At 42.4% G+C, this 15860-nt stretch overlaps 1 protein-coding gene across 12 annotated transcripts in view; it reads left to right on the top strand.

The window, feature by feature from the left end:
* Positions 1–15860, top strand: part of HHLA2 (HHLA2 member of B7 family) — a 97073-nt gene that overhangs the window by 20619 nt on the left and 60594 nt on the right. For 3 of the 12 annotated variants that reach the window (XM_070242847.1, XM_070242848.1, XM_070242857.1), the window contains one exon: positions 38–126. Coding sequence is in view for 1 of the 12 variants with exons in the window: in XM_070242860.1 (XP_070098961.1) it covers positions 4701–4740 (40 nt within the window). In the remaining 11 variants the exon portion in view is untranslated. Of the gene's footprint in view, positions 1–37; positions 127–526; positions 588–4565; positions 4741–5710; positions 5834–15860 lie in introns of those variants that run through there. The other 9 variants (XM_070242851.1, XM_070242850.1, XM_070242852.1 and 6 more) reach the window with 8 other exon arrangements.

Genomic DNA, 15860 nt, shown 5'->3' with positions numbered 1-15860 from the left:
CATGTGTTCTGATTATGGGTCTGATTTCTCTTCTCAGCAGATAGAGATCTGGACGCCCCTCTGGTGCAGCTCAGGATTTGATTTGAGAGCTTGAGAGACCATCTGAAATTTAGATCTGGGGAAAATGTGAGTACTTGCTATATTATGTTCTAAATATTTGACTTTATGCCATTTACCCTGATATATGAGTTCCCTGAAGGCGGAAACTTTTTTTTAATGCAACATTTAACATGCATATTCAGTGATCTTTCTTTTTTTTTAACAAACAAAGTTTTGGCAACTGTGTGCTAATATGCCCACACATAAATACTATTTCTTGCATAAATGCACTATGCATTTGGTAGAGGGTTGTAGCTTATAGACCTTCTAGGTTGTTTTAAAGACGTAGAGTTGAGAACACATAATTCCATTCTTTGTTTTCCTCAGCTTACTAAATGGAAATGAGTATGTGTGTCTGCAGTAGCATATATACTCAGAAAATTGCTCCGCTCATAGCAAACCTGTCTATGTATGTATGTTTTTCCAGCTATTTGATTTGCGAGTGGTAGAGAACAACACCTGGGAGGCTAGTCTTTCTGCGTTTCCTGGTAAGCCTGTCATCACTTCATTAAGCACCTTGTCTAAACTGCCCCTTGAGTAGTCCTGACACAAGTCCTGACAAATAATTAAAGACATATAAACGAGCCCACTGAATTTGGACCTCTGGTTAATGCTTAATTATGTTATTTAGCGTATGGTGAAACATTTCAGATGGTGACTAACATTTTGAAAATATCAAGTAATATCAAATATTAAGTATTATCTACCCAGATGTAAGAAGGAGAAAATGGAAATTCAAGCAAAGGGAATGTCCTGCCAAGTCAACCTGTGCGGAAACTATTAACAAAACGGAACTCGGTATTACCTTCAAAATCCTCCAACTTTTTCTTGCCCCTTTGCCTAGATTTAATTTGGGGTTGGGAATGGGCACCAGGAGGAGGTTTCAATGTTGGTCTCTTCCATGGTTTGAGAACTAGGGGCCGAGCTAGAACACATGGTAGATATGTGATCGCACTAAGACCTGGCATACATTTCCTTACTTCTGTTTTAATCTACAGAGACGTCTGTGTCCCCAAAGTAGTTTATTCTATGTAACAGCAGAGAAAGTGGCTGACACACAGCCGTTTTGGTGCACATACCTCTTGCTTGGCGTGAACGGAAGTGTGCAGATGTGCTGCAGCAGCCGTGTCAGCCACCTGACGCTGACTCTTGCTCTCTTTCTGCCCTTCCCCCTGTGCACCACCAGCAGCTACAGTTCTCTGGCCGCCTTTCCCTCTGGCTTCTGTGTAGGTTTGGCCAATAGGAAGCAGAGGCAGAAAACTGGAGGGAAGGGGAGAAGCCAGGATATTCCCCCCATCCTTACTTCCTGAGGTGTCCCCTCTGCATCCCCTCAGGGGTTTGAGCTCGCAGAGACAGCCCTGACTGCTAATGCCACCTTCCCTTCCACCTCCAGCCCTGGGGGTTGTAGCAGCTTCTTGTTACTGCTGATCACTGGGTTGCCTCTCTCACTCCCGTCGTCGTTTCTCACCTCTCCCATTGCCTATGTGGCCAATTTCCTGTGATTAATTTCTCGTTTATCAAAGACCTATGGTTGTTGCTCTTTCCTGGCTGGACCTTACACACTACTAGCTATGTCAATGGACAGGTGTCAGTGCTAACAGTAGGGCCTGTTGATGTCCTGCCAGATCCTGTTTGCTGGGCAGATGCATACAACCTCCAGCTGCTATGAGTGTTGACTACTAATGGCTCATGGATGCACTCTGCTCCAGAGAATTGTCCTTGCCCAGAGAGGCCTGGGAGGCTGTGCCATACCACCTGGGATGGCCCATGGCCAATGACTGACTGATTTGAGAATACAAAATGATGACCCCTTGCCACAGGGATGAACAAGTCTATGATGCCATTTGTCAGAGACCAGACTTCAACCAAGCCCATCTTGGCTTGGCTTCTTTTTCTTCTCTGTTCTACTTCTCTCACTTCCTTATAGTTTTCTCTTACAAGCGCTCCCTCAGAAAATCAATTGCATGAGCATCCCCATCTCTGGCTCTGCTTCCAGGAAATCTGACTTAAGAAAGTATATTTTATGGAAAAAAATGGAGAAAATGTGTTACTTGATGAAATGGTTAAACGGAAGTTGTTAACAGAGCTTCAATTACAGTTCCTAACAGTTAAGGGAGTGATGGTGAGAATGAGAAAAGCAAAGGCTGAACATCTCTGAGGCATCTATTGTTGTTAGAGAACTAAGAGTTTTAATATCCAGAAAAATAATGCCTTACAAAATTAAGAAGGTTTAGAAAACTAGATGTTATGGCAAAAAGATGATATTGTGCTTTTGACTAGTTGAGTGTGAATCCCCAAGAGTTTTCAAGAGTGAAAATACCTGGGGGTGATAAGAAATGCAAGTCTGATCTAAGACTAGAAATATAAACTCTGTTAGACAATTTTATGAAGACAGCTTTTCTCAGACTTGAATAATATATAATTCTCCTTTTTTGGAAAAAGTTGTCTTGTATATCTATTAGTGCCTGCAAACATAGGTTCCTTACCCACCACACAAGAGGGACAAAATAGAAACTGGAATGCCAGGCTTATGGCAAGGAAAGGGTTTTTATTTCGGATGACATCAGCCGGGAGACAACAGTGAGCCCTCAAATTTGTTTTGTTTCATCCTGTCTCTCTGAAAGATGGGAGGCCAGGGGGTTTAAAGGTTTGTGAGGAATGTGGCTGCTTATAGAGCAGGAGTGGGCATCAGTGGCCTGGCTTGTGGGAGCTTTCCCACCACCCTTCGTTTGGCGTTGGGAGGATGCTTACAGGGAGGAAGATGATAAGGGAATTTGCAGCTGAGTGACCTTGGCTCTTTGTCTCCAAGGCAGATAGTACATTCTGGAGCTTGGGAGCCAGGGAGTAAGCAGGAAAAGAGTGCTTTTGTTTTAACCCCATATGTGCTGGGTTTAATGTAGGGAAATGGATATCAGGGCTTGCATCATCTCTAGTGTTGACTTAAGTGATTCTTAGTTTTCTTAAATGATTTTTACATTTTTACTAGTGGCACCTTCCATGTGGTATGTCACTTGGCCTTCAGTTGATGAAAACGTGTCACTTACATAAGTCTGCCCCTGTCCTTATTAATCTGGGACAAAATCGTACAACTTGATGCTAAACAAAGGCAACACTGGCATTGACATTGTGTAGCAGCTTTTCAAAGTGGTCATCCAGGAGAGACGAATATAGGTCATTTTATCACAAAATGAAAATAAAGTTCCTGAGTATCTTTTAGAAAACAAAGAATACAGCCTTGGACCAGTTGCCAGTGGGGGGGTGGAGGGGAATGACAATGGCAAAAGAAGGCGGAAGGATGAACCCTGACAGTGACCGACCGTCTCAGGCTCCGCTCTCAGGGAAACAAAGGCGGGGCAGGGAGCAGGACTATGATTCAAGGGGAGGAAAACCAGGAACAAAGAAGATCAACCCAGCAGCGCATTATTGATTAGGTCACCACCTCTGGTGATTGTGTTCAATCCTTTGGGACCTTCTAAGGAACATCAGGAAATGTGTGTCAGAACTGTTAGCATTTCTCCGTCCTCTCCAGCCCTCCCATGGACATTGCCGTCTCTGTGTTTCTGGATTGTGTGCCTGCAGAAGCATAGTGAGAGAATTCCTATGGCTCTCTCACTTCCTGCTTCAGAACCCTCTAGCAATGGTCTAGTCTCAGGGCAGGGCGCCCCGGGCTGCCTCTGCAGTGAGCTGGCTGAAGCCTTTGCAGAGCTGGTTGCTGCAGCATGGCCAGGATAAGAGGTTTTACTAACTGGATTAATGTCATGCCCAACAGGTGTCTCGATAGGCTACTATGTGTAGAGCGAGGGAGAGCCACAGAGAAGTGAAATGGTTTGATCTAGTGTAAGATCTGGCTGTTTGTCACATAGAAACTGATCTCTGTGACCTTGGGCAAGTCAGTCCTAATTTTCTAGTGCAAAATTGAAGGTGAAGGTGTTTAGGAATTGACCTCCCATCATACCCCTTTTCAGGGTTAAAATGACTTCATGAGCACCCCTCCCTTTTCTCCTCAGGCCCCAACTAAATCCTCCTTAATCTGCAAGGCACACTTCACAGAGGAGGTATCACTTTCTCGTCTGCATGTCCCTTGTTCCTAGCAGAAGTCAGGCACGTACCGTGTGTGGTGTAATTATATCCCTTCATTTCTGCTAGACTGGACTGCGTGGGACACTGATTTTTGTTTCTGTGCCCACAACACTAGCAAGTTGGCATTCAAACTGTTGTACTAACAAGTGCCTGTGAAAATACTTGATACAGAGAAAGAGATTAAGGGAGAAAAAAGTAGAGGAGGTGGGAAACAGCAGGAGAACCGCGTTCCCCTTCTTGTGAGCACCTACTCTTTTGCTTCTAGGAGTAAAGCAAATCCATAGCCCTGCTCTGTCTCTTTAAAGAAGGTTTTCTCCACTCCCACATCCTTTGGCTTGCCCTTTGCCATTGTGTGGATTCTTCCTGCTTTTGGATCTGTTCTTGGAAGTCATCATGTCTCAATTTTAAATAGGAAGAGGATATTGTTGGGCGTGAGGGAAGTTGGCAGGAGTAGGGGAGAAGCTTGCCCTGGTCCCAGATGCCCCAGGGATGGGCCTGAGGTACCCACAGCTTCTCTCCCCATGTCTCTTGTCAGGAGGAAATCTGGAAAGACAACAGAAGGTAAGGAGAGGGCAGTGGAATGTGAAAAAATTTTGTGTACTTGCTATAGAGCTGAGCATTTTACTTCATGAGGTTATTGTGAGGGCTAAAGAGACTATTTGAATCCACTGTTACCCCCAACCTCCATTTTACAGGTGAGGAAAAAGCCAAAAGACTGTCATATTATCAAAGTCATGTCACTAGTAAATTTTGGAGCTGGAAGTAAAAGACCAGGCCTGACTCCAGAGCATGTGCTCTCACCTTCCTCCTGCTAAGACACCTACTTGTATTGACATCAAGGCTCAGGTGTGCCCATGATAAAAGGAGCCTGCCACTCTGAGCTGGGACTTTTCTCCCTACTCATCTGAATACCGAGGTGGCTGTGCCTATGAAGAAAGACGCCAGGCTCTAGGCCAAAACTTCTTTTCAGCTCTTCAGAAGAACAAATGCCCTTATTTTCCAAGATTCGTTGAAAATGGTGCTTTTGTACTCATGTTAAGCCTTTCATCAGAGGCTCTCACCCTTGTAGAATTCAATTCAATTCAAGGTGGCGCATCGAGCATGTGCCAGGGGTACATTCTCTTGCTCCCCGACCTCGGAAGAGCCTTGAGTTCAGAATTGAGCCCTGCATGTTTCCTAAAAGTGCTGTGCACACTGATTGAGTGTAGTCAGGGGCTCTGGAGACAAAAAGGTTGGCAATTTGAGAATCTTCAGATATGACAGAGAATGTGACCTCCTGTTACACAGAATGGGGGTAATAGGCTCTTGGAGCTTAAGCACGTGCCCAGGGTACCTGTCACTGTGCTTCCTTAGGGCTGTTAACCTCTCCTTTACCACTTGACTCTTCTTCAGTTGATCCTCCCAGCTAGTCAGTGGTCCCTGCTCTCCCTCTGTGTGGGCTGAGGCAAGTCTCCTGACTTCTGCTACAGTTTATCTGTCACGTGGGAGGCTCAGGCTGGCTAGCACTCCAAGAGGCTTTCTACTTTGGATTCTAATCTGTTTGGGTAAGCGAGCTATAAGATCAACTACGATGATTTATCTTATGACACAAACTTTCTCTTCTGGAAACTCAGGGGGTTCGCCTGAGATAATGAAGCTCTGCCAGACACTACAGGTGATGTACGCCTTACATGAGTAATTAAGACAATTATGGATTATTAGCCTATGTATATTTTGTGTTAAATCCTTTTTATTAGAAAATAATGCAGAATTAGAAGTTTAATTGATATTTGGCCCAGTTTTAAGACTATTTACAAAACTAGAGATAGCTTGTCTGATCATTTGGAATGTCAAGAGCAGACCTACATAAGCTTGTTTTCATGGGAAAAAAGAGTTTTGATGCTTCTTCAAAATCTTTGGAAAGTACGTCAGCTGGCAGCTGGCTTTTCTTGATATTTTAAAAGGGCACATAATAAGCATAACTAGAAGTAAATGTGACAGTTTTCTTAAAATTGTTTGTTTTTAAAACTAGAATGCTATACCTTGCATTTTCTTTTCTCTTGATTTTCAAATATCTATTTGTCCCTTAAAACTACTTCCATTCAAAAGATCTATTTGTGTGGTTTGCATGTGGTTGATGTTTATTTGGGTAATCTCAGGTAGCAGGAGAGGAATATATTTAATCATCTAACCTTTCGAATAGGGAACATTTGAAATGTCAGCATTTTATTTCAGGAGCAGGTGAGCTATTGCACTACACGGCTTTTATTTATTTATTTACGCCCTCGTCTTTCTGAGAAGGAGTTTGAAACAGCTTAGAACAGCTTATAAGAAAGGGTAGAATAACAAGGAAAAGATGTGACAGAGGAAATAGAGTAAATATTCCAATCAGAGGAGTCAACATAGTTGCTGTGATGGAATATAAACCTGCGTCTAAAATTCTTGAAAACGAGGCAAGGCAAGGAACAAATTATATAATCTTTAATATTCAAAAGAAGGGAGCAGGTTCAAAACTCAGATCTCTTATAGAGCATGTTATGTAAAGGATCTTGGTTTAATCCATTCCACAAATATTTAAGCACCTGTTATGTAGCCAGATCTGTCTCAGGTGCTGGAGGCAAAACTATATAGCTAAGAGTACTTTTCTTGTGAAGCTCACTCTACAGGTACGATAACTGTTAAACCAATTCTACTTTTCTTTTGCATCAGTTAGTGAAACCGTAACAATTCCTAAATTCACTTGAATGTCTCTGGCTTAGAATCCATCCCTGACTCCCCAGTCTGAGACCTGAATGACGACGACGAGGCAACAAGCAGGTTAAGAGAATGGAGGAGAGGTGCCTGGGTGGACTGGAGAGCCTGCAGGGAGCGGGGTGCTGGGAGGGGAGCCGTGCAGAGGAGACTGGAGGGGCAGGCGGAGAGGACCACACCAGCAATTCCCCAACACACTGAGAGTCTTTACTTTATCAAAGTAAAAATATGCGTCTAAGTAGACAGTTTTGTTTCCTGAGAAATGCTGGCCTTTTATTTTAAAATTACTATGCTCAGTAAATTACATACTTTAAGTCATCTTAATTTTTTCAGATAAAACTTGGCAACTCTATATCAGTTCCCCCAAAAAACCTTCGGTTTTTTTTTTTTTTTTTTTTGGTGAGGAAGAATAGCCCCAAGCTAATATATGCTGCCAATCCTCCTCTTTTTGCCGAGGAGGATGGGCCCTGAGCTAACATCCGTGCCCATCTTCCTCTACTTTATATGTGGGATGCCTGCCACAGCTTGGCTTGCCAAGCAGTTCATAGGTCTGCACCGGGCATGCCAACCCACAAACCCCAGGCCACCTAAGCCGAGTGCCCGAACTTAACCATTACATTGCCACGGTGCCAGCACTGTGTTTTTTTTTTTTTTTTTTTTTCAATTTAACTGCTCCACGAAATCCAAAAAGCTGGGGCACAGGACCCTTAACAAATATGGCTGGAGAGACATGAGGATAATAAAGGCTTAGAATTGAGGAATGATTTAGTGACAGGATTTCCTCGTGGGAATAAGGTAATGTCCTGTACACACACAAGCCATGGCTCTCCTGGACAATTATTCGGATTGAACAATGTGCTAGGGCACCAGCTTGTGTGATGAGTGGGGATTGAAATCCAGTCCTCATCCCTCTCATCAAATCACGTACCCTGGTGTTGAGTGGGCTCTGCCCAGAAGTGGAGCCTTTTTTTCAAATAGGGAGACACTGTAGCCAGTGGCAACAGACGTCACCTCTCAGTGATCTGGCTTTATCCAAGCACAGAGCCAGCAAGTCTGCAGGAGTGGATCTATGGCATGCGGTTAGGATCTCTGTGACATCCTTTCAGCGGGTACATTTTTTAATGGCTACAATCGTTCCCCAATTACCTTCTTGTAGGGGTCTAAAGTGCTGGCTGCTGCTAATTAACAATGGGTCTGTATGTTTTAGAAATCAAGCTGGCAAATGGAAGTGTGAGTAGTACGAGTAGGATAGAAGGGCATGTCTTCCTGTCCTAGCTATTGAGGTAGGAACCTCTTATTTTACATAACAGTGTATAAGTTTACTGATAGAATCCTGAGGACTCCTGTCCGTGGCAGGCTGAGGGAGACTATGATCCAGGGAGATTGCTTCTTGAGAAAAGTATTAGCTTTAACTATAGTTAATTTTGAATTTGGTCTTTATTGGAGCAATATTTTTCTGGAGAACTCAATATAAAACAAAGTAGAGATGGATCTGGCCAAAGGCTTTCCCAAGGACGGTATAGCCAGGCGTCCTCAGCAACATGGAAGAAAACAGCTAAAAAGTCTACTTTGAATAACAGTCTCCTACATGCGCCTCCCACGATGAACTGGCTGCAAACGCAGCTGTGGGTTACCAGGTACATCCACCTGTTTCTATGGAGTTCTTTTATAATTGACCAACTGTGTTGGAAACTGCTGAAAACAATGACTTGACTCAGCTAATTCCTGGCCATAAGCAATTACCCAAATTATTCCTTTTTTCCCAACATCTTTTTCTTTTATTATATTAATTCATGTTCATTGTAGGAAAGTTAGAAAATACAGATCAGAAAAAAAACTATCCACAACTTTATCCTGTAAAGAAACAGTACTAACATTTTAGTCAGGCTGTCAAGTATTTTCTACCCACACATATTTTGTGTCTGTGTATATTTTTAACTAAGATGTCAGTTGTGGTGACCCTGCCTCTTACGACGTACCTCAGATCAGCTTGTCCTCCCTCCCAACCCCCTCGCCCCTCAGGCCCAAGTCTTGTGGGAAGTATAGTTCATGCCCTAAGATTTCTGGAATTTCTCAGGGACGTTGTCAACTTCGGTTATCATTTCTTTCTTCATCTCGTAGATAGTTCCCTATCTGCACTTGGCTTACAGCTCCTTTTCCTCGTTCTTCTCAAAACACATATAATGTCACTCACAAGACAGCACAGCGTCCTTTGGCCTCTGAACACCTCATGACTCTTTCTCTGTTCCTTCGCTCTTTTCTTCTTCTTGTCTTCCCACATCCCAAATTCCTGTTTATTTCTTACTCGCAGTGCCCTAGGAGAATGCCTTGATAAGATGGCTGCATAGGGGCTTTAGGACCCGAGGGCCTGGCTGCGAAGGAGGCAAAATCCATAAAGGAATTCTAGTGGTAGCCAGTAAAATACTTAAAAAAAAAAAATCCCGCCATATAATATAATTGGCTTTAAAACAAAGAATGGAACCATGCTATGTTCACATTGAAACACACACTTTATATTGTTGGGAATAGATTTTCAGCAAATTTGGCCAGTTTACAATCATCAGATCCTTTTGCCTAGTTGTCTGTTGTTTCCAATGATAGATTATTGGTGAGGGCACTCATAATCTCTCTTCTGGGTGGTTTGTCTTGGTCTGAATTCTGCCACGCGTACTACAGCAGCCGTGAAAATACTCAGGTGTCCTGCTGTGGGGAGTGTATTGACGGGCAGTGCCAGCTGCTGGGCCTCTGCATCTACCACCTCACTTGCTCTGACATCATGCTTCCCATGGCTGCTCCCAGCTAATCATTGAGCACAGTTGGAGGTATTAATGCAGGCCCTTTGCTGTGACATGGGTGACTCCTTGGATGGGTGACTTTGGCGTAAGAATTCCCCATCAAACTGGCTAAAACTTTCTTGGAACCCCACCATAATCTGAAACTCTTTTCACCCAATCTTCCTTCCTTCTCTGTCTCCTTCACAAGGGTCAGAACTTCATCATAGTCTGAAGGTACGCCCTGCCTTCTCCAGCTCTCTTCTCTTTTCTTTCTTGGGTCTGTCTCTCAATAAATCTCCTGCCATACTCCTGTCCTGATATCTGCTTCTCATAAGTGCCCCAAATAATACATACATTTAGCAAGTGACCAATAAGAGCCATAAAACCTGTTTGTGCAAGTTTAGTGAAGTACCAGAGCTCTTGTCCTGCAGATACTCAAAGTTCCTTGCATGACAAGTTTTCTAGAAGCAGACACAGAAAGAGTCTAGTGCTAAGTATTCTTGTAGGTAGAGGCTTCTATTGGACTCCTGTCCATGCATGAGCAGATGCGCTTGTACTCTTTGCCAGTAAATAATATGTTGAGCATCTCTAATGCTAATTAACAAGTCCCCCAGGGCTGATGGAGTTAGTTATCACTGAAGCACTTGCAGTAGCAGCTTCTAAAGCACAGACACCTGGAGTGCATGCAGTGAACAGGTTCTTCAAATAGTAACTAATCATCCCTGGGGAGTAGATTAAAACTAGTACATACGCACTTCAGCTGGTCCATGCGTAAGTATTTTAAAGTAAATTACGGCGTAATGTGAACTTTACCCATGTCAGTAAATGCATCATGTCTGATGACTGCATAATGGTTGACTGCATGAAAATCCCACTTATTTTAGTCAATTCTGCAAGAGTGGATATTTTGAGTTCCTAATTTTTAACTGTTAGTTTTTGATTTAGCAAAGCCTTTCTGTATACTTTGGGCATTGTCCAACTTTTCATAGAATATTTTTTAGAAGTAAAATTTTTGGATCAAAAAGCATGCCCAATTTTAAGGTTTTTCATATTCACTGCCAAAAAGTCATCCAGGAAGCTTGTTCCAATTTACAGTCCAACCGTTATAGTACGAGTAGGCGTATTTCTTTTCCCTTTATTTTCTGCATGTGAAATTATGCGTAAGATGTAAATATTTAATCCAAAAAAACAATTTAAAAAATCTTTGAGGGGCTGGCCCCATGGCCGAGTGGTTAAGTTCATGTGCTCCGCTGCAGGCGGCCCAGTGTTTCATTGGTTCGAATCCTGGGCATGGACATGGCATTACTCATCAGACCATGCTGAGGCAGCATCCCACATGCCACAACTAGAAGGACCCACAGCGAAGAATATACAACTATGTACTGGGGGGCTTTGGGGAGAAAAAGGAAAAATAAAATCTTTAAAAATACATATTTATAAAAAAACCTTTGAATCTTCTACCCAGATTATGAAATAAAACTTAAAATCCTCCTGTGTTTGCTGCTTTTCAACATTCCTTTCTGTGCCACCCCCCCACCCCCCCATCCTCAGTGTGGGAAATACAGTGGTCCCTGGGTCTTAGGCTTCTGCTTCTGGGGAGTTTACAGGATTACCTTCTGAGGTAGTCAGTGGAGAGCCCTTGTTGAGTTCTGGGAAATCTGAGGCTCACCACAGTCTATGAATTTGGAAGAGCCATAGTGTAAAACAGGTACCAAACATATGATCGGTGGCAGCGAAGTGAACTTCCCTGGGTTCCTTGCTTCTGAGCTCACTATCGCCTTGTTCCAGCTCTCAGAGCTAAATCAAAGCAGAAAGCTTCTGTGGATGAAATAAATGTCCACAGACAATTTAGGCGGCAAGACCTGGAAGAAAGAGCAGGAAACGTCAGGAAATTGTCAAGATCACCACGTTCTTGTCTGGGCCAGGCTTTCCAGGGCGTTCCTGGTGTTAAAAAGAAGACTGTACCAAAGCAGTGAGGATCACGGTCATACATCCTGCAGCTTGTCTGTCTAGACTCCCGTGTCCATCCAATGTAGTCTCTTTTCCAGCTCGCATCTTGGGATGTCTGTTCACTATCCTCCCAGGAACCCTTCATCCCTTTCCTGTTTGGAACTCAATGTTTCCTGTACCATGTCTTTCTTTTTCTTGGTTTATACTTTCATCTTGGTAGAGCACATTTTCGGTAGCTTCTTGAGAAAAGGGATTGGTAGTAAATTTATGTTTTTGAGACCACGAATGTCTGAAAATCTCATTCTACCCTCACAAAGTTTGAGAGTTTGACTATATCATAGGTTACAAGTCATTTTCCTTTAGAATTCTGAACATCACTCCAGTTTCCTCTTGTGGTTTGTGGTGACGCTGTTGCAAAGTCTGAGGCCATTGTATTCCTGATCCTTTCTGATCTGCTTTTTCTTCCTGGAAGCTGGTAGAATCTTCTTTTGCTCCAGTGTTCTGAAATTTCAAATGTCTCTGTGTAGATATTTTCTTCTACGACTTCTATTCAGTAAGCTTTTTTCAGAAATGGCAGTTCCCCTCCTATTCTTCTAGGAAATTTTCTTGAACAATTGTATTTTGTTTTCTGTTCTGTTTCCTCTTTTCTCTTTTTGTCCCCCCAGATTTTCTGGGGTTGTCATCCAATTTTCGTATCTCTTTTTCTCCCATTTTTGGTCTCTTTGTCTTTTTGCTCTACTTTCTAGGAGACTTCTTCTGCTTTATCTTCTAACTCTCTAATGACTTCACTTCTACTGTTGTGTTCTCAATTCCAAGCTTTCTTTTCTCTCTTAATTTTTTATGGCATCTTGTTCCTCTTTTATGGATGCAGCATTTTCTTATTCTCTGAGGAGAGTAATAACTTTATTTCATTTGGTTTTGTTGATTCTTTCCACCCTGCATTATTTATTTACTCCAAAATGCCTTTTTGCGAGGAAGATCAGTTTTTTTTATTTGTATCTTCCGTGAGAGGAGCTTTCCTCAGATATCTGCTAATACCTGAATGTCTGCTTAATATTAGGGATAGGGGGAATCTAAAAAAGCTCATCAGAGCCCCTGAGAGCTTGAACTACAGGCCATGCCTATCAACTGGGTTCATTGTGGAATGATTTCGATTGGGAGGATCTCTGTATTCAGAACTAAGTATACATTTGACCATTTAATCCTAAACCTTATCCTAACTCTAATCTATACCAGGATCATCAGCCCAGGAATCTGGCTTTTAGTTTCTCCAGAGAACAAGCTTCCAGATTTTTCTAAGAATTGAGAGGGGCAATTGCTCAGTGAAGTGAAGTGGAGGAGGAGATCTGAAAGTTTTAACTTCTTAAATAGTGTAATCGGATCTGACTCCATTTTTTAAATTTTTGACTGCTGAAGCTTTCAAACCCCAGTTTATTCCTTCCCCTTCTGCCCCCTCTTTGGGCAAGCTGATAAGAAAGCCAGGGCACTCCTTCCTTTGGCACCAGAGAGAAATTCAAACTACTCCAAGACTGAATTCTTCCGTAGTCCAACCCCCTAACCATAGTAAAAACCAGGGTCACTTTCTCTCACTCTCTTCTAAGATACTCAAGCCAATTCCAGACCAGCTTGGGTGCCATCCCGCTCTGCCCAGAAATTTCCATGATGTGAGAAATACCATTTTTTCTTACCTCTTAATATGTCCATGGTGTCATCATTCTAGACATCATACCTGTTAATTAGGAGGATGTTTTAGTCTGCTTGTGCTGCTATGACAAATTACCCAGACTAGGTGATTTAAACAGCAAACATTTATTTTTCATGATTATGGAGGCTGGGAATTCCAAGATCAAGGTGCTGGCAGGTCCATTATCTGGTGAGAGACTGCTTCCTGGTTTGCAGATGGAGTCTTATCATATCTTCACATAGCGGAGAGCAGAAACCGAAGCAAGCATCTTCTTATAAGGACACTAATCTTATCATGAGGGCCCCGGCTCCCAATACCATCACTTTGGGTATTTGAGTTTCAACATATGAATTTTGGGGGGGACACAAACATTCAGTCCAGAACTGAGAGGGTCCAGCTCCCCTGCGTTGGATGGCTACAAGAGCTAGCTTTCACAGAAGGTTTTCTTACTCTTCCTTTCACCACCAGTTTCATAGGCAGTTCCTATGACTTTTGAGCACCTTGTGGTGTAAATTGGCCAGCTCTCACACCTTCCTAGTACCAGCTAGAGATTAGTTTTCTTGGGTCTACCAAGTCAGTTACTACTGGTCCATCTTTTTCTAGTTTCCAAAACTTTCTGACTTTTCCCTCTCTTGTTTTCCCTATTTGTATCTTTCTCTTTTTAAAAATTCCTTCCCTTGGGGCTGGCCCCGTGGCCAAGTGGTTGAGTTCTCGCGCTCCGCTGCAGGCGGCCCAGTGTTTCGTTAGTTCGAATCCTGGGCGCGGACATGGCACTGCTCATCAGACCACGCTGAGGCAGCGTCCCACATGCCACAACTAGAAGAACCCACAACGAAGAATACACAACTGTGTACCAGGGGGCTTTGGGGAGAAAAAGGAAAAAATAAAATCTTTAAAAAAAAAAAATCCTTCCCTAAATCTTTGTTGACTTAAGAATGTAAGAAACAAAATTAGAAGCATGTGTTCAAGTTGCTGTCTTAACCCAGAAATCCTGGGGGGCTCACTTCTTCACACCTGTTGACAATTGGTGTTATCTTCACGTATTTATAAATTCCTGGAATGTGTCTAATTGCTCTGACAACTCAGGCATCCGTATTATTAAATTCTCATCTGGTCCGCTGTTCATGTGACTGAAAGCCTAACGTACAATTTCATGATTTATGGCAGATTCTTGACTTTGGTCATTCAGTTTACCCCAAGTTTGCTTCCTATTTTTAGTAACACTCCATTGCAATGCAGATGGAAGGCCTCTACCAACATTCTAGAAACAAGTTGAAGTGAAAATGAATTATCTATACCCATCTCTACTCCATTTGTGTGAAGGAAATGGAAAAATAATCAATTCATGGGTGTCCGTTTAATATAACTGCCACTTTTCTTCCCTTCTTGGTTATGAAAATTTGATCCATCTTTTGAACAAATTTAGCCATGATTTAAAATTCTTGGTTATACATGCCAGATTTAAATTAAGATTTCAAAATGCAGTTGTTCATTTGAAAATAATGATTTCATCAAACGGTAACCCTATTTTGTTCTCAAAGTTGATTAGCTTGGTGAAATTTCTTTTTATTAAAAAACATAACTCAAAAGTTATTTTCAAAGTAAAAGCATATAGATGAAAATCAGCCCCTCCCTTCCATAAACTGTACCGGAGTCACAGTCTCTCCTCTTTGAGGCCGCAGGCCAGATTAAATTCATTATGTATATCTTGAAAAATGATCTGTGCAAATATAAGTGTGTATATAAATATGTGAGCTTTTTTATGCTAATAAGACCATACTATTTCTGCTGTTCTGTATCTTATTTAACCATGTATTTCTAAAGATTATGCCGTATTAGCACATTATATCTCTTTTATATTTTTATTACTTTTTGTGGAAATAGAATAAATACAGAGAAGTTCACAAAATACATATAGTTAAATGAATCAGCACAAACCAAAGCCCATCAGGTAACTATCACCTGGTTAGCCAAGCCATAGAAAACTCCAAACCTTTCACGTCCCCTCCATGTCACTGCCATCCCTCTCTCAGAGGAAACCTCTTCTGAACTTTTATGATATTCCTTTCCTGCTTTTCTTTAGTTTTACTACCTAAGCGTGCATCCTTAAAGCTTATAGTTTAGTTTTGCCTGTTTGGAATTTTTTGCCTGAGTTAGGATTTTAGGCAACTGGACTCCATGCAGCGTGAATTGTTTCTGTTTGGCTTTCTCAGGGCTTTCTATTTGTCCCATTCATTTTATGTCATTTTTCCTCCAAAATTTCCTTCTTTCTGGCCTTTACTGCTGTAGGGGCACTAGCCTACGTGGCCTTTAAACCACGTATCCTTGAGGCTTCTTGTATGGGCTGCCGCCAGCACTCATGGTAGTAACAGTCCTGGGCTTGGCCAAACCAGCTGTTTCTTGTGAGATGATTAGCGCGAAGACCATCTCGGTCTCGGGGAACACGGAGGCCTTCACGGGTGGTGGGGCGGGGGTGGTCCTTGGAATGCAGGCCACACATAGACCATTCCTCTTAGCAAGCACGAAGCCTTCGTTCCTCTGCC

Source organism: Equus caballus, chromosome 19 (assembly GCF_041296265.1).
Source record: "Equus caballus isolate H_3958 breed thoroughbred chromosome 19, TB-T2T, whole genome shotgun sequence".
Lineage (NCBI taxonomy): Eukaryota > Metazoa > Chordata > Mammalia > Perissodactyla > Equidae > Equus > Equus caballus.
The sequence above is the reverse complement of the archived record's forward strand: the minus strand, read 5'-3'. Positions and strand labels throughout refer to the sequence as shown.